At 65.0% G+C, this 18,368-nt stretch overlaps 1 protein-coding gene across 2 annotated transcripts in view; it reads left to right on the top strand.

Moving 5' to 3' along the window:
* Window positions 1-18,368, top strand: part of OTUD5 (OTU deubiquitinase 5) — a 19,583-nt gene extending 1,215 nt beyond the window's left edge. Inside the window, exons 2-9 of one of the 2 annotated variants that reach the window (XM_039509851.1) lie at window positions 3,215-3,308; window positions 12,762-12,826; window positions 13,324-13,480; window positions 13,998-14,146; window positions 14,979-15,164; window positions 15,570-15,780; window positions 16,185-16,298; window positions 17,130-18,368. In XM_039509851.1, coding sequence (XP_039365785.1) covers window positions 3,215-3,308; window positions 12,762-12,826; window positions 13,324-13,480; window positions 13,998-14,146; window positions 14,979-15,164; window positions 15,570-15,780; window positions 16,185-16,298; window positions 17,130-17,248 — 1,095 coding nt within the window. In that variant the 3' untranslated portion in view covers window positions 17,249-18,368. The remainder of the gene's footprint in view (window positions 1-3,214; window positions 3,309-12,761; window positions 12,827-13,323; window positions 13,481-13,997; window positions 14,147-14,978; window positions 15,165-15,569; window positions 15,781-16,184; window positions 16,299-17,129) is intronic. The other variant, XM_039509850.1, reaches the window with a different exon arrangement.

The following is an 18,368-nucleotide window of genomic DNA, read 5'->3' as shown; positions in this document are numbered from 1 at the left end:
TCTACTGGAGGGGGGACCCCTCTGGCACTTATCCCTGTCAGGCAGTGGGGGTGCTCTGAGCTGGGGGGTAATGCTGTGTTTCCAGCTCTACCCTTATCCCATGCGGTGGGCTCTGCGGGGGTCCATGTATTGTCACCCTATTAGTCTGCTATTTACCCCTCCTTAGTGCTGTTTGGGTGCGGGTACCCCCCAGCACCCCCCCAGCACTCATTCTCACTCATTAGGGGGCACTTGGCCTGTGAACTCCACCCCACCCCACCAAGCTCCAGTGGCTGGGATGCTGGGACCAAGGCATCTGGGCCTGCATTCCCTTTGGAGGTGGGATTCTAGGGACCCAGGCATCTGGAGGCTCTGGTTCCCTGAGCACACTGGGAACCCAGGCATCCGGGGGCTCTGCTCCTAGCCCCCCCCCTCCGCCCCATGGTACTGTGTGTGTGTGTGTCCCTCAGTGCCCCTGCTGGAGAGGATGAGTCCAGCTCCCTGCGTGTGAGCATGGACCCACTAGATTGTGCTAGAGCATAAGAGAGACACAATTCACCAGGTGAGCAAGTGAAACTAACTAGCTTCATCATGGGATCCTAGCAATGGTGAAAAGTGAACTGTGTGTTGTTGTAGCATCTCGGAGCCCAGTCCTACCCCAGGACCTCATTGTTCTGGGTGCTCAACAGGAAATATTCGGTGTATTTTGGTAGTATGCAGGAGCTCCGTCCTGGACTGGGACCCCCTTATGCCAGGCGCTGTATGTTATCTATTAGATATATTACGGTAGCACCCAGGACAGATACCCCCCCCCCTTGTGCCAGGCGCTGTATGTTATCTATTAGGTGTATTACGGCAGTGCCCGTGGGAGGGCCTTGCGCCAGGCTCTGTACAAACGCAGACCAGAGAGAGACTCCCCAGTCCCGCAGCCTGAACCCTGCCCTGGCCGCAGTGGGGTGGAATTACCGTTGTCCCTCCCTCCAGCCCGGCGGACCTGCCCCCGGCGACGCGGGGCTCTGGGTCCCCCGGGGCACTGGGGGAGATGTGGGTGAATCGTGCTGCTCGCCTGTTGGTTCGGGGCGAGACCCGCACCAGGGAAGAGAGGCTCCGGCCGGGCTGGGTCTCAGCCCCAGTGCGCCACGCATGGCAGCGCTGGGGTAACTCGCCGACAGGCAGACCCGTCACCCATCCCTACTAGCCAGGCGCGGCGCTGCCCAGACGTAGGCCGACTGTCTCTCGGTTGTTGGCAGCTTGCCTAGCTGCACGTGCCGCCTGTTGAGTTGGGCTGTTGCAGGGGATTGTGGGATGTCGCTTGGCCTAAGGGAACAGGACTCTGGGAAAACCCGCCAGGCGTTCCCGTAACGGGGTCTGTAGGAACATAATGGGGTCTGGTTTGTCTAGCCGGGGGGATCCCCAATCCGGGCTGGCTTCACAGGGCCTGGCATTCAGGGAAACCCCACCCTGGCTGGGCTAGGGGTCCTGTGGGACCTCTTCTCCCCAGGGCTGGGATCGGGGAAGCGGGAGTGGAGCGGGGGCTGCTGGTACTGTACACATTTGGAATAGACGTCCCCTACCTTAGGTCCATTAATGCTTAATGCAGCGAGCCAAGATGGGGGGGCCTGGTCCCACAGCTAACGTTGAGGGGGGCTTTCCCAGGGCAGCGTCGGGGGGATTTGTGTGGGGCTGGCCGACCCCCTTTGCCATTCGAGGGCCAGACAGAATCTGTTCTGTAACCCAATCCGTCCCGCCATCACCGCGGGCGCCCAGGCCATGGGCTGGTGCCCCATATGCAGCTGGGGGGCGTCAGCTGGGACACTGAGCAGCCCTTCCAGGGTCTTGAGCTTGGATCCTGGCTCCCAGCCCCTCTCGCGCCCCCCTGCTGTAACCACTAGGCACCAGTGCTCCGTAACACGCCATGTACGTATCCTACGTTGTGCCAGATGCTGGGGGCCTGGGCTCTGAGTGGGGGCCTTAGGAGGTGGGAGACAAGGGGGCTGGGTGCTAGGCGGCGCTGTGCTGTGGGGGGCTGGGCAGGGGACGCTGTCCCCTGGCAGTCTGGGCCAGGCGCTGGGGGGTTCTGTGGGGGGGGAGAACATAAGAACAGCCAGACTGGGTCAGACCAAAGGTCCATCTAGCCCAGTGTCCTGTCTGCCGACAGTGGCCAATGCCAGGTGCCCCAGAGGGAGTGAACCCAACAGGTGATGATCAAGTGATCTCTCTCCTGCCGTCCATCTCCACCCCCTGACAAACAGGGGCCAGGGACCCCATTCCTCACCCAGCCTGGCTACTAGCCATTAACGGACTTAACCTCCATGCATGTGTCCAGTTCCCTTTTAAACCCTTTTCTCGTCCCGGCCTTCACAGCCTCCTCAGGCAGGGAGTTCCACAGGCTGCCTGTGGCTGCGGGAAGAACTTCCTTTGATTTGTTTTAAACCCGCTGCCCATTAATTTCATTTGGTGACCCCTAGTTCTTGTATTATGGGAACAAGTAAATAACTTTTCCTTCTCCACATCACTCATGATTTTATAGACCTCTGTCATATCCCCCCGTAGTCTCCTCTTTTCCAAGCTGAAAAGGCCCAGCCTCTTTAATCCCTCCTCATATGGGACCCGTTCCAAACCCCTAAGCATTTTACTTGCCCTTCTCTGAACCATCTCTAACGCCAGTATCTCATTTTTGAGACGAGGAGACCACAGCTGTGCACAGTACTCGAGACGTGGGCCTCCCATGGATTTCTAGAAGGGCAATGAGAGATCCTCCCTCTTATTCTCTAGCCCCTTTGAATGATTCCTAACATCCTGTTTGCTTTTTTGACCGACTCTGCGCACTGCGTGGACGTCTTCAGAGAACTGTCCACGATGACTCCAAGATCATTTTCCTGTCTCGTTGTAGCTAAACTAGCCCCCATCATATTGTGGGTCTAGTCGGGGTTATTTGCCCAACGTGCATCACTTTCCATGGAGCCACAGTACATTTCAGTTGCCATTTTGCTGCCCAGACACTTAGTTTTGTGAGATCGTTTTGAAGTTCTTCACCGTCTGCTTTGGTCTTAACTATCTTGACCACTTTGAGACAAGTGGCTGGGCAGGGGAGCCAGGGCCAGGCACTAGGGGGCGCTGTGCTCTGGCAGTCAGGGCCGGGCGCTGGGGGGTGCCATGGGGTGGGGGCTCCGTGGGGCAGGGGCTCGGCAGGGGCGCGTGGTAACTTGCTGACGCGGTGCTCTCTTGTCTCCAGCAGGAGAACAGGTTTGAGAAGTCGCTGCGGGAGAAGAAAGGTTTCATCATCAAGCAGATGAAGGAGGACGGGGCTTGTTTATTCCGGGCTGTGGGTAAGTTGGGGGTGGGGAGGATGTGGGGCGCCCCTGTCCTGGGGGGAGCAGCCTGATCTCTTTCCCAGCCCTTCTGGGATAAGTTGGGGGAGCAGGTCAGGGTGGGGATGGAGGTCAGTGTTGGGGTGGAGACCTGCTCAGGAGCAGGTCAGAGTTAGGGGTCAGGAGTGATGGATGGGGAGATTTGGGGCAGGGTTGGGGGTGTCCTAGGGAGTGGGTTTGGGGGTCAGAATTGGGGGGCATGAGAGAGGATTGGGGGGCCTGTGGGGAAGCCGTAAGAACGGGGTGTGGTAGGGTCAGGTTTGAGGGGGCTGGGGTCCCTGTGGTGAGATTGGGTGGTTCCGTTAGGCCTTGACTCCGGGTTCCTGGAAAGTGGGTGGGTGGGGGGGTTTCTCTGCTGCCCGCCAGCCGTTTTCAGGGTGATCTCTGAGTTGTGGGGTTCGTGGCCCCTAGGGCCTTGGCTCTGGGTTGGACAAAGTGGGGGACGGGGGGGTGGCTTTCAGGTGAGACTGTACGATGGACAATCAGGGTGAGGCAGATCCCTCGAGGTGGGGCCCCCGGCCAGGATTGGGGCCCCATCGCGCCGGGCGCGGCGCAGATACCCCACTAGAGACAGGCCCTGCCCCGGACGAGCTTCCTGTGGGTGCTGACAAGGGGCGCGAGGGGAAATCGGAGCACGAGGTCAAGGCAGGGGACAGAGCCGGGGAGAGAAGCCAGGAGTCCTGAGTCCCAGCCCTTCCCCACGAGTCCACGCTGCCCCTCGGAGAAACAGGGAGCCCTGGCTCTGGGGGGGTGTCCCGCTGCAGGGTGAGGGGCTGGGTCGGGGGCGCTCTGCCCTGGCCGGCAGGGCCATGCTGCAGGGACCTGGGTGGGGGGCGCTCTGCCCTGGCCGGCAGGGCCCCGCCGCAGGGACCTGGGTGGGGGGCGCTCTGCCCTGGCCGGCAGGGTCCCGCCGCAGGGCGAGGGGCTGGGTGGGGGGCGCTCTGCCCTGGCCGGCAGGGCCCCGCCGCAGGGACCTGGGAGCGGGGCGCTCTGCACTGGCCGGCAGGGCCCCGCCCCGGGGCGCGGGGCCGGGGGGGGGGCGCTCTGCCCTGGCCGGCAGGGCCCCGCCGCAGGGGCGAGGCCGGGTGGGCGCTCTGCCCGGGCCGGCAGGGCCCCGCCGCAGGGACCTGGGTGGGGGGCGCTCTGCCCTGGCCGGCAGGGCCCCGCCGCAGGGCGAGGGGCCGGGTGGGGGGCGCTCTGCCCTGGCCGGCAGGGCCGTGCTGTGGGGGCAGGGCAGGGGGCGCTCTCCATGTCAATCATTGGCCTTCTATTGATTGACATCTCTAATCCCGCCCCTCAGGCCCTATGATCAGCTGCTCATTTGACCCATAGGTGTGTATGACTCCCCCCATATGGAGGGGCGGGGAATCAGTGACCCGGCTCCTTTCCCAGAACTCTGTTTTCCCCCCCACACCCTCCCCCAGAGGTGGGGGATTCCTAGATCAGGGGGCCCCCGATGGGTTGGGTGCTGCAGAGAGATTTGGGGTACACCCTGGATGAGATCAGGATCCCACCCCATATGACCGAACATAAGAACTGGGGGTAGCCCAGAGCCTGCCCTCCCCGGAGGGGGCTGCATCTGAGCACTGGCCGAACCATCCCTGCGGGGCGTTATGTGCAGCTGTTCCCCAGAGGCGGCTGCATCTCAGTCTCACAGGCATGAAGTCTGTTCCCCTGTCAGGGCCTTTTCCCGGGTGACCAGCAGGGGGCAGCACAACCCTGGCATTGTCTTCTCCTTCCTGTCAAGCCCACACGCCCGCTGGCTTCTGCCGAGATAAACAGCTTCCCTTCCCCCGGGCAGCGCCCGCTCCCCACCCCTCCTATCACCCCTGACGCAGCAAAGCGGGGCTGCAGGTGGGGGAGCAGGGCACCGCGGGGGGCGGCGAGTGAGCCAGGCCAATGTGATCTGTGTTTTTGGGGGGGGGGTAGTTTGAGGTAGGTGCAGAGAACCCAGGAGTCCTGGCTCCCTTCGCTGGCGCTGGCTTGGCAGGGGGCTGGCGTGGCTGCTGAGTCACGGCAGGGTTTTGCTGACTGGGCTGCTGAGTCATGGCAGGGTTTTGCTGACTGGGCTGCTGAGTCATGGCAGGGTTTTGCTGACTCAGAGGAGGTTTTGCAGCGTCATGTTTTGCTCCTGCTCTGCCCAGGCCTGGCAAGGCCTTGTCAGTGGTCGCTGCTCCCCAGACTCAGCCGCCTGGAGGGCTCTGCCCGGCCCGGGAACTAGAGCAAGGCGCCTTCCCACACCACAGCTGGTCTCTCTGCCAGCAGTGGTGCAGCCATGGGGACAGAACCCAGGCGTCCTGGCCCCCAGCCCCCCACCCCTTCTATCTCATTAGACACACTCCCCTCCCAAAGCTGGGCAGAGAACCCAGGAGTCCTGGCTCCCAGCCCCCCCTGCTGTAACCTCTAGAGGCACTTCCCACCTGCTTAGATTAAAGGCAGCTCTTGCCTCTCGTCAATTACACGTACATTTTCCCAGCAGCACGTCAGTTTCCTTCCTCTTCTGATGGGTTTTCCACCTGCCCCCCATGTGGAACATTCCCTGCCCCGAGCATCAGCACCCGTCCCACGCATCCTCCCTGGGTTGGAGCGGGGCTGGGAGCCAGGACTCCTGGGTTCTCTCCCTGGCTCTGGGAGGGGAGTGGGGTCTGCTGGTTAGAGCAGGGGCGCTGGGAGCCAGGATGCCTGGGTTCTGTTCTTGGCTGGGGGAGGGGGTCTCTTGAGCACCGAGAAGTGACTGAAACCCCGGTATTAGAAAGCCTTTGTGGTGTGAGGGGTGGGGGAATTTCAACCACCCTGTTTTGATAGAAACTGAAACTCGCAGGCTGAGAAGGGGGGAGGCAGGTGACTGCTGCTCTAGCTCCCTTCTCAATAGTGCCCCACCCCCAACAGCCCTTTGCCCCTAACGTTCAGCTGCCCCCCGGGGAAAGTCTTCAACCCTGCATTAGCTTCAGCCCTTCTCTGAGTCACTTAGCACTGTTTGTACGGCCACAGTGCCACTGGGGAACCAGGGAGAGAACCCAGGAGTCCTGGCTTCCAGCCCCTCCCCCGCTCTAACCCACCAGCCTCCACTCCCTTCCCAGAGCTGGGAGAGAACCCAGGAGTCCTGGCTCCCAGCCCCCCACCCTACCCACTGGGCCCATAGGACCTTCCTCCCCGTTTCTGCTGCTTCATCTTCCATTGCAAAGGATCCCTAAGGCTGGCTCCCTGGGCGCTGAGCTGCAGCCCCCTCTGGGGTGGGGGAGTCAGGGAACGGCTGTGCCGCCGGGTGTGCGCGCTCAGGGAGCAGGGGTCGTCCCCTGCGTGCTGGGGGCGGAAGCACCGCATGCACCACTGGCCGGCCTGCCTTCACGGTTACTGACTTTTCCTCTTCCTGCAGCCACCATGGGGAATTTGGCTGCTAAGAATAGCCAGCACTTTACATACACTGGGCCCCTCCCGCCCCTGGGGGGCAGCTGCCTTCCCCTGCCACAGCAGAGGGTGAGGAGCAGGGAATGACCAAAGCAGGGATAGGACTCTGAGTTCTCTAATCAGAGCCAGGGAGAGAACCCAGGAGTCCTGGCTCCCAGCTCCCCCAACTCTCCAAGAGCCAGGGAGAGAACCCAGGAATCCTGGCTCCCAGCTCCCCCCTCCCTCCGAGAGCCCGGGAGAGAACCCAGGAGTCCTGGCTCCCAGCCCCCCCCACCCTCCCAGAGCCAGGGAGAGAACCCAGGAGTCCTGGCTCCCAGCTTCCCCAACTCTCCAAGAGCCAGGGAGAGAACCCAGGAATCCTGGCTCCCAGCCCCCCCCACTCTAGCCACCAGCCCCCACTCCCCTCCCAGAGCCGGGAGAGAACCCAGGAGTCCTGGCTCCCAGCTCCCCCCACCCTCCCAGAGCCAGGGAGAGAACCCAGGAGTCCTGGCTCCCAGCTCCCCCCACTCCCCTCCCAGAGCCGGGAGAGAACCCAGGAGTCCTGGCTCCAAGTACCCCCAGCTCTAACCCACCAGCCCCCGCTCCCCTCCCAGAGCCGGGAGAGAACCCAGGAGTCCTGGCTCCAAGTACCCCCAGCTCTAATCCACCAGCCCCCACTCCCCTCCCAGAGCCGGGAGAGAACCCAGGAGTCCTGGCTCCTAGCTCCCCCCACTCCCCTCCCAGAGCTGGGAGAGAACCCAGCAGTCGTGGCTCCCAGCTCCCCCCACTCCCCTCCCAGAGCTGGGAGAGAACCCAGGAGTCCTGGCTCTCAGCTCCCCGCACCCTCCCAGAGCCGGGAGAGAACCCAGGAGTCCTGGCTCTCACTACATTCATAGCTCCAGTAGTGAGTGTGGACTTGGAGCTGGAACTGTTGGCTGCATCGTGGCGAGCAATTTCTAAATCCCTTTAAGCTCCGTGATCCTTTTGGGTGTCCCCACCCTGTGTCCTGTTAACCCTGCGTTGCCAGGTGCTGGGCCCGGATGCATTTGTAGATTTCACACTCGCCCACGTGGGTTGATCCCCCCCCCGCCACCAAAAGAGCGGTTAATTTGTTTGTTTGGATGGAAACCCGGACAGAGGTCTGAGAAGCCTGCGGCGAGGTGGTCAAAATAAATCTAGGGAGAGATGGCTGCTGAGGTAGCCGGGGAGCCATCAGTGTATTACGGGAGGGAGCAATCACTCAGTTTCTCGATACGTCTGTTAGTCAGTAGGTGAGAATTTCAGTCCGGGGGGGAGGCTTTTTGACTGGCACGGTGTGATATGGTGACAGCGCCGGGCCCCGGACGCCTGGGTTCTATTCCCAGAGTGGCTGGGTGAACTTGGGCAGACCGCCGCCCTGCTGGTGGTGCCTCTGGTTTTCCTCCCAGCGTTTGTCTGTGCTGACTGGCGGGAAATTTTCTCGCTGTGTGTCTGCGCAGCACCCGTCTGGTGCCTGGCGTAACAGGAACCCCAGTCTTGGTTTGGGTGGGTGGTCTGGGTAGTGCCCCATGCGATGGGGTCTGATCTTGGTCATTGGGGCCTCTCCAGCACCGAGCAAAGACTGAGGTACTGATCTCACTTGGGTGGGAGATAGGGAGCTGGTGGGGCTCTGATCTCTCCCCGGGGGGGCTGTCTGTGAAGCCCCTGGCATAACAGGAGCCCCCCGTCTCAGCTGGCACTTGTAAGAGCCCCTGTTATGCAAGGTGTGTCTGTCGTGGTTTGGGAACCCGTTGTGCCGTGCGCTGTGCGTTGTATATTAGGTGTATTATGGTAGTGTCTTGGCGCGTACCCGTTGTGCCAGGTGCTGTGCATGTTATATTAGGTGTATTATGGTAGCGTCTTGGTGCGTACCTGTTGTGCCAGGCGTGGTGCGTGGTATATTAGGTGTATTACGGTAGCGCCTCAGCACGGTGGGGAACTGTTGTGCCGGGCACTGTGCCTGGTATATTAGGTGTATTATGGTAGCGTCTTGGCGCATACCCGTTGTGCCAGGTGCTGTGCGTGGTATATTAGGTGTATTACGGTAGCGTCTAGGCATTCTGGGTTGTGTCAGGCGCTGTACGTTTTCCGACGTATTTCAGTAGCGTCCGGAGAAGGCGCGCTCTGGACCCTGGAGGGGAAAGCAGACGGGAACCGGGAGCCTGTGCCGCTCAGCGCTGTCGCCTGCCAGCTGGGTGCCGGACCGGCGTGGTGAACCCAGTTCTGGCCCTTGGCCGAAAACTCTCCCTGCCTGGGTCAAAGTCTCACACGCCAGCAAAACCCCTTGGCCCCTTTCAAAGCGGCTCAGGGCGATTTGCTCCCGGCTTGGTTCCTCCCGGTTCTTTTCACTCGGTTCAGCTTCCAGTTCCGAACAGCAGCTCTTCTCCAAGTGCCATTTCTCTGCTTCGCAAACCTTCCTCCACCTGACCCTCTCTCACGGGACGGGAGCTAACCATGGGAACACTGCCCCGCCGGGTGCGGCGGGCTCCCCAGCTTGCCAGGGATCCGTGCTGGGGATTCCTTCGGGGCGTACGACAGACCCATCCCTTCTGGCCTCGGAATCCATGAATTTCGGGTTTTGGCAAGTCTCTGTATTCAGCCTAAGCGAGCCGCGCTCGTCCGGTCTCCTCCGCTGAGATCAGCTCCCTGTTCCCTGACCGTGGCTCTGGGCAGCTCCCCCGAGGCGGGAGGGAGATGAGCCGGGGGCCTGGGGTGGAGGCTTCGTGGGCTGGGGTCGGAGGGGAGATGACAGCAAAGAATTGGGGGGCTCGGCCGCGAGGAGCTGCCGAAGGGACGACAAGCGGCTGCCACTGGAGGGGCTAGAAAAGGGGATTGTTGGTTTAGCCTCGTTTGGGCCGAATCACGTTCCCCCCTGGTCTGTGCGGGGTTGTCAGCAGGCAGGGGATTGATACCGGACCCTTACGGACCTAGTGGGGGGTGACATGGGCCCAGGGGGAGGAATTTCCTGGCTTCTCTTGCGCCCCTGGGCATTTCCGAAGCCGGCTGAACTCTGACGCCCAGTGCACAGCGGGCAGAACGCTGCCCTGAGCAGACCTGGCGATCTCGCTTGGGGACCTCCTTGCTCCAGCCATCATCCGTGAGGGAGAGAACCCAGGAGTCCTGGCTCCCAGACCCCTGCTCTAACCACCAGACCCCACTCCCCTCCCAGAGCCGGGGAGAGAACCCAGGAGTCCTGGCTCCCAGCCCCCCTGCTCTAACCACCAGACCCCACTCCCATCCCAGAGCCGGGGAGAGAACCCAGGAGTCCTGGCTCCCAGCTCCCCCTGCTCTCACCCACCAGCCCCCTCCCAGAGCCAGGGAGAGAACCCAGGAGTCCTGGCTCCCAGCCCCCCTGCTCTAACCACCAGCCCCCACTCCCCTCCCAGAGCTGAGTCCTGGGTCCCAGCCCCCCCTGCTCTAACCCACCAGCCCCCACTCCCCTCCCAGAGCCGGGGATGGAACCCAGGAGGTTCTCCTCCCGCCCCCCTCCCCCACTCTTCTGCAGTTGTGGAGGGGAGTGGGGCCTAGTGCATTGGGTGGGGAGTGGGGGAGGCTGGGAACCAGGACTCCTGGGTTCTGTTCGTAGTTTCCCTCTCAAGTCTGGCTGTTGTTTGCCTCAGTTGCCTTAGCCCTGGCCCCGCCTCCTAGTAATGGCGGGGGGAGAATAGTGGAGGGGGGCAAACACCTGTGGTCTTTTGCTTCCTGTTTTCTTGTGCCCTTCGCAGCCTGCAGCGTGTGTTTTTGCCGAGCGTGGGTATAAATAACGTATGGGCCGACCACAGCGCAGGCTTCTGGGAAACCCAGCAGGTCCCCATGTGACTGACGGGAGCTGCTGGCCAAGGCCCCCCCCCAGCACCCCTCAAAACCCACATCCTTGTTTACATTGCAGTGGGGGGGGATGAGTCACTCGCTCCCATGATGCGGCACTCGGCATGTCAAGGTGCTAGGCCTCATGGGGTACCAGCCAGATCCAGGACAGGTGGGGAACTCAGGAGTCCTGGGCCCTAACCCGCTCTGCTCCAACCCACTAGACCCCCCCCTCCCTTCCCAGAGCCGGGAGAGAACCCAGGAGTCCTGGCGCCCAGCCCTCCCTGCTCTAACCACCAGCCCCCACTCCCCTCCCGGAGCTGGGAGAGAACCCAGGAGTCCTGGCACCCAGCCCCCTGCTTTAACCCACCAGCCCCTCCTCCCCTCCCGGAGCTGGGAGAGAACCCAGGAGTCCTGGCACCCAGCCCCCCCTGCTCTAACCCACCAGCCCCTCCTCCCCTCCCGGAGCCGGGAGAGAACCCAGGAGTCCTGGCTCCCAGCCCTCCCTGCTCTAACCACCAGCCCCCACTCCCCTCCCAGAGCTGGGAGAGAACCCAGGAGTCCTGGGCCCTAACCCGCTCTGCTCCAACCCACTAGACCCCCCTCCCTTCCCAGAGCCGGGAGAGAACCCAGGAGTCCTGGGCCCTAACCCGCTCTGCTCCAACCCACTAGACCCCCCTCCCTTCCCAGAGCCGGGAGAGAACCCAGGAGTCCTGGGCCCTAACCCGCTCTGCTCCAACCCACCAGCCCCCACTCCCCTCCCAGAGCTGGGAGAGAACCCAGGAGTCCTGGCGCCCAGCCCCCCCTGCTCTAACCACCAGCACCCACTCCCCTCCCAGAGCCGGGAGAGAACCCAGGAGTCCTGGCACCCAGCTCCCTGCTTTAACCCACCAGCCCCTCCTCCCCTCCCGGAGCTGGGAGAGAACCCAGGAGTCCTGGCGCCCAGCCCCCCCCCCCCGCTCTAACTCCAAGATTCCTTGGAGGGGAGCAGTGGCTAGTGGCTAGAGCTGGGGGCTGGCAGCCTTTTTTATTTCCCAGCACCCCTGGTGACATCTCCCCGGACATGGGCCCAGAGGGAAGGTCTGGTGGCTCAGTACCGGGGTTAGGCAGGACGCCAAGGGTAGGAGTGAATGGCCAGTGTTCAGACTGGGGAGCGGTAAATAGCGGGGTCCCCCCCGGGGCTCCTCAACACAGTCACACAGGAGCTGGGAAAAGGGGCAGTTTGTGGCCGACACAAAACGACTCGAGAGTCGAGTCCCCGGCAGCAAAGGCAGCGAAGAGCTAGGAAGGGACGTCCCCGAAGCAGGCGAGCGGGCGAGAGGAATTCAGCGTCGAGACCCGCCCGGCCCCGCCCCTTGGGAACAGGGTCCCAGCGGCGCCCCAGACTCTTCCCGCCCCAGGAGCCGAGCTCGGTTGTGTGATAACAGCCGCTCAACGTGCCGCCTGCTAGGAACCGAGCGGAGACTGTCCTAGTGCTGCTCCGTGAATCCACGGGACGCCCCCACCTTGGCGGCTGCGCACGGGTGCGGTCGCCCCTCGTAACACGATCTATTGGAAATGGAAAAGGTGCAGAAAAGGGCGACCGAAATGATTGGGGGATGGAACCGCTGCCGTACGGGGCGCGATCCAAGAGACGGGGCCTGGTCGGCTGGGAAAAGAGGCGACTGGGGGGATATGACAGAGGGCTGTAAAGTCACGACGTGGGTGGGAATAGTGAACAGGGAAATGTTATTTACCCCTTCGTGTAACACTGAACTAGTGATCCGCTGAGGAAGTGCACAGGCAGCAGGGTGAAACGGAGGAGAGGTGGGATTTCTTCACCCAGCGCAGTCAACCTGTGGGACTCCCTGCCAGGGGACGTGGTGCAGGCCGGAACCGGCACCGGGTTCAAAACCGAGCTCGCTAAGTGCCTGGAGGAGGGGTCTGTCAGTGGCTGTTAGCCTGGGGGGGCTGGGACCCCCCCCCCGAGTGTCCCTAGCCTCTGAGGGCCAGATGCGGGGACTGGACGATCGAGGATGGATCACTCAGTAATTGCCCTGTTTGGTTCATTCCCTCTGAAGCGCCTGACACCAGGCAGGACACGGGCTGGATGGGCCCTGGCTCTGCCCCACTGTGGCCATTCGTGTGATGTCCCCCCCCCCCCCCCCGCGTCTCCGCATCACCTGCTCTGTCTCCCGACACCCCTCTCCTCTCTTCCAGCTGACCAGGTCTATGGAGACCAGGACATGCACGAAGTGGTCCGGAAGCACTGTATGGACTACCTGGTGAGCGGGGGCAGGGGGACAGAGCTCGGGGGATCCCCAGGGTGGCCACCTTAGCGTCTTCCCCTGCGGCAGGCCCCAGGGACCCCATGTCCCATTCCCCACCTCCCTGCGTCAGCCAGTCCCGCCCTGGGCTGGATGGGAGCCGGCGCCCCCCAGAGGAGCCAGGCCCCTGCCCCATTCCCCGCCCCCCAGCCAGCCAGTCCCTGCCCTGGAGCCGGGTGGGAGCCGGCGCCCCCCAGAGGAGCCAGGCCCCTGCCCCATTCCCCGCCCCCCAGCCAGCCAGTCCCTGCCCTGGGGCCGGGTGGGAGCCGGCGCCCCCCAGAGGGGCCAGGCCGCAGCCCCATTCCCCGCCCCCCAGCCCGCCAGGCCCGGGGGCCCGGGGGGGGCCGGCGCCCCCCACCGGGGCCCGGCCCCCGCCCCATTCCCCGCCCCCCAGCCAGCCAGTCCCTGCCCCGTATCTCAATCTCTCTCTGGGCCCCGGGGCCGCCCCCCCGCAGATGAAGAACGCCGATTACTTCTCCAACTACGTGACTGAAGATTTCACCACCTACATCAACCGGAAGCGGAAAAACAATTGCCACGGCAACCACATTGAGATGCAGGCCATGGCGGAGATGTACAACCGGCCTGTGGAGGTGTATCAGTACGGCACAGGTACCGGGGGGCCCTGGCTTCTCGCTCGGCTCAGCCCCCGGCTCCACCTAGCAGGGTCACGGGAGGAGCCCCCCATCCTCTGACTCCTCTCTAAGCCCCCCCACCGTGACATCCAGCCCCCGGCGCCGGCTGATCACTGAAATCCCAGCTCCAAAGGAACAGAGGCCGGGTCCACACAGCGCAGAACCCCCCGGTGGGCCTGGCCCGGCTGACTCGGGCTTGGGGGGGGGGAAACGGGACACACACACCCCCCCACCCCAGATTCTTCTCTGGGGACTCGCTTGTTCTCCCAGGCCATCAATGGGACATCCTGGCTCGTCCCATTAGCCAGGACTCCTGGGTTCTCTCCTTAGCTCGGGGGAGGCGGCTGAGAGCCCGGACGCCTGGGTTCTCTCCTAGCTCGGGGGCTGAGCCCGGATGCCTGGGTTCTCTCCTAGCTCGGGGCTGGGGTGGGGTGGGCTGGGAGCCCGGACTCCTGGGTTCTCCCTGCTAACTAGGCTGTGCCCGCCTCTCGCAGAGCCCATCAACACCTTCCACGGCATCCAGCAGAACGAGGACGAGCCCATCCGGGTCTCCTACCACCGCAACATCCACTACAACTCCGTGGTGAACCCCAACAAGGCCACCATCGGCGTGGGGCTGGGGCTGCCTTCCTTCAAGCCAGGGGTGAGTGGGGCGGTGCTGGGGGCAGGGCCATGGGCCGGTTGGGGGCATGTCACAGCTGGGGTGGGGCTGGGCATGTGATGGGCAGGGCTGGGCGTGTCACAGCTGGGGCAGGGCTGGGCATGTGATGGGCAGGGCTGGGCGTGTCACAGCTGGGGTGGGGCTCGGGGCAGGGCCACGGGCTGGGTGGGGCGTGTCACAGCTGGGGTGGGGCTGGGGCAGGGCCACGGGCTGGGTGGGGCGTGTCACAGCTGGGGTGGGGCTGGGCATGTGATGGGTGGGGCATGTCACAGCTGGGGTGGGGCTGGGCAAGGCCACGGGCTGGGTGGGGCGTGTCACAGCTGGGGTGGGGCTGGGGGCAAGGCCACGGGCTGGGTGGGGGCATGTCACAGCTGGGGCAGGGCTGGGTGTGTCACAGCTGGGGTGGGGCAGGGCTGGGCATGTGATGGGCAGGGCTGGGTGTGTCACAGCTGGGGGCAGGGCCACGGGCTGGGTGGGGGCGTGTCACAGCTGGGGGGTGGGGCTGGGCCACGGGCTGGGTGGGGGCGTGTCACAGCTGGGGGTGGGGCTGGGCATGTGATGGGTGGGGCTGGGCGTGTCACAGCTGGGGATGGGGCTGGGCGTGTCACAGCTGGGGGTGGGGCTGGGCATGTGATGGGTGGGGCTGGGCGTGTCACAGCTGGGGGGTGGGGCTGGGTGTATCAGTGCTTTGATTGGGGGCGGGGCTGGGGCGGGGCTAGGCGTGTGATGGGCGGGGCGGGAGGCCAGTGTCTGACACAGGGCGGGGCACTCTGTGGGCGGGGCTCCCTGACCCCGCCCCCGCCCCTCCCGGCAGTACGCGGAGCAGTCGCTGATGAAAAGCGCCATCAAGACGTCGGAGGAGTCGTGGATCGAGCAGCAGATGCTGGAGGACAAGAAGCGAGCGACCGACTGGGAGGCCACGAACGAGGCCATCGAGGAGCAGGTGGCCCGAGAGTCCTACCTGCAGTGGCTGCGGGACCAGGAGAAACAAGCCCGACAGGTGAGCCCCCACCCCCGCCCCTCTGGGGACTGGCTGGCTCAGGGGGGCGGGGGATTGGCTGGGTGGGAGGCAGGCAATGGGACCTGGGAGGGGATTGGCCGGATGGGGGCCAGGGAACGGGACCTGGGGGGACTGGCCGGGTGGGGGCAGGAACGGGACCCGGCGGGTGGGGACTGGCCTGGGGCTGGGAACAGGACCCGGCGGGTGGGGACTGGCCGGGTGGGGGCTGGGAACGGACCCGGCGGGTGGGGACTGGCCGGGGGCTGGGAACAGGACCCGGCGGGTGGGGGGACTGGCCGGGTGGGGGGGGGCTGGGAACGGGACCCGGCGGGTGGGGGGACTGGCCGGGTGGGGCTGGGAACAGGACCCGGGGCTCTTCGCTGCTCACCCCTCGCCTCCCCCCAGCCCCGGAAAGCCAGCGCCACCTGCAGCTCGGCCACGGCGGCGGCGACCAGCGGGCTGGAGGACTGGAGCAGCCGCTCCCCGCGCCAGCGCAGCTCGGCCCCGTCCCCCGAGCACCCCGACCTGCACGGCGAGATCACCGCCCTGAAACCGCCCTCCCCGGGCACCGCCGCCGCCCTGGCGCTGCCCAAGCCGCCCTCGCCCTGCGCGCCAGGTCAGTGCCGGGGGGGGTTCCCTGCCCTCTTACCCAGGAGCTCGGGGGGGGGTGATCCAGGAACTGCCCCAGTGCGGCTGTTCCCCCCTGCCCCAGAGGTGGCTGCATGTCGGCACCGGGTCCCAATGTGGCGTTATGAGCGGCTGTTTCCCACCCGCCCCGCCCCGCCCCGCCCCAGAGCTGGATCATCTCGGGTCCCAGTCCTCAGGTGGTGTTCTGTGTGGCTGGTCCCATCCTCCCCGCCCCAGAGCAGGATGCATCTCAACATCAGGCGAGCCACTGTACTGCAGTGTTATGTGGGGCTGTTCCCCAGCCACCCCGCCCCAGAGGCGGCTGCATCTCAGGGCCAATGAATATACATTCAGCCTGTTTAGCCCCCCCTCCCCCCATCTCTGCGTCCCCAGGCACAAGCAGTCAGTTATCGGCAGGAGGCGGCCGAGCGACCCCACCCTTAGTGTCCTTGTACCCGGCCCTGGAGTGCCGGGCCATCATGCAGCAGATGTCGCCTACCGCGTTCGGTGAGTGTCACCTCCCTGCTCTGACCACCAGCCCCCACTGCCCTCCCAGAGCCGGAAGAGAACCCAGGAGTCCTGGCGCCCAGCCCCCTGCTCTAACCACCAGACTCCACTCCCCTTCCAGAGCCGGGAGAGAATCCAGGAGTCCTGGCCCCCAGCCCCCTGCTCTAACCCACCAGCCCCCACTCCCCTCCCAGAGCCGGGAGAGAACCCAGGAGTCCTGGCTCCCAGCCCCCCACTCTAACCACCAGCCCCCCCTCACAGAGCTGGGGAGAGAACCCAGGAGTCCTGACTCCCTGCCCGCCCAGAGCTGGGGAGAGAACCCAGGAGTCCTGGCTCCCAGCCCCCCACTCTAACCACCAGCCCCCCCTCACAGAGCTGGGGAGAGAACCCAGGAGTCCGGGCTCCCAGCCCCCTGCTCTAACCTCCACCCCCCCCCCCCTCAAGCTGGGGAGAGAACCCAGGAGTCCTTTGCAGATGGCGAATAGGAGGGTTCTGAATGAGGCCACGCCCCTGAAGCCAATAGCCCCGCCCCCGATTTGCGGAGGGGCCGGGAGGAGTTGGCGCTGGGCGGGTGCGATGTGGGGGGGCTGGGCAGAGAGGAGGGGGGAGCGCTGGGCTGGCTGCAGAGCAGGGGGCCGTGGGGCGCGGGGAAGGAGGGCTGGGGGCCCGGGAGCGCTGGGCTGGCTGCAGCGCGGGGGGGGCCGGGGGGAAGGGAGGGCTGGGGGGCGCGCTGGGCTGGCTGCAGAGCAGGGGGGGGCGCGGGGGGGGCGCTGGGCTGGCTGCAGCGCGGGGGTGCTCTGCCCCCAAACCCGGCCCCCCCCCGCCCGGCAGGTCTGACGGACTGGGACGAGGACGAGATCCTGGCGTCGGTGCTGGCGGTCTCGCAGCAGGAATACCTGGAGAGCATGAAGGGCTCCCTGCACAGAGACAGCCCCGCCGACAAGAGTTGATAGTGAAGGGAGCCCCCCGGCCCCCCGGCCCCCCACGGCTGGACGGAAACGCAGACCAAGGACCTGGGGAGAAACCCCAAGCGGCCGCGTGTGGCGTCGTCCCTTCTGCCGCCAGCCGGGGGCGCTGCCGGACCCCCCGCGGCGCTGGACAGGAGCGAGGGAGCCTGGGAAAATACCCACCGTCCTTTGCTGCAGGCCAACCGTCTCCCCCCACCCCCAGCGCTCTGGGCCGGGGGGCTGGAGGCCGCAGCTGGAGCTGCTCTCAGGCTGGATTTGGGGGGGTCTGCGAAGGGGGCGTCGGTCGGGGGCCTCCCTCCCCTCCCGCTGGATTGGGGGTCGCAGCAGCCGCCCCTTCGAGCTGGGACCCCTGGGGGGCGGCGGCTGAGAGTGCCCAGCTGGGGCCTGCTAGGCTGTATGGAAAGGGGGGAGCACGCCCCCGATCTTCCCCTAGAGTCCTGCCCCTGACCCCCCAGGGGGCAGCCGCATGCCCCCAAGGAACACCCCAATCTGCCCCCCCCTTTGGGAGCTGCAGGCCCCGGGGGGGCAGGTGGGGGGCTGGTGCCCCTCGCGAGTGACCCCTCTGGGCTGCCCAGACCCTAGAGCCGGTTTGACCAGCTGTGAAAAGACCCCCCCTGGCCCTGCTGGGGGGGTCCCTGGGCCCCCCCCAGCAGCATCCACCTGCCCCCCAAGTCTGGGCACTGGCTGCTCTGCCCCACCTGGCCAGGCGCGGGGGGGGGGGGTGGGTGGGAATTAAAGGCCCCCGGGGCATGGGAGCTGCTGGTTAATTCCCCCCCCAAGTGACACCCCACGCCAGGGTCTGATAAAAACGGGGGCTGCTAGGGGGGGGGCCTCCAGACTGGGGGGCCCGAGACACAGGATAAGGCCTCCTGTTGTGCTGCCCCAGAGCTGCTAGGGGGGGCGGTCACCGGGCTGCCAGAGATGGGGGCCCCAACCGGCCAGGTCCTGCCCAGGAGAGAGACCCCCCCAGCGCACGTGCTGCCCCCAACACCACATGGGATCGGGGCCCGGTCGAGCCCCCCATGGCGCCCGGGGCACAGACGCAGCGAGAGACGGTCCCGGCCCCCCCAAAACAGCTTCCACCTTAAAGAAATTGAATTGA

The sequence above is a fragment of the Mauremys reevesii genome, linkage group 22 (assembly GCF_016161935.1).
Source record: "Mauremys reevesii isolate NIE-2019 linkage group 22, ASM1616193v1, whole genome shotgun sequence".
Taxonomy (NCBI): domain Eukaryota; kingdom Metazoa; phylum Chordata; order Testudines; family Geoemydidae; genus Mauremys; species Mauremys reevesii.
This window is presented reverse-complemented; position numbering and strand designations above follow the sequence as displayed.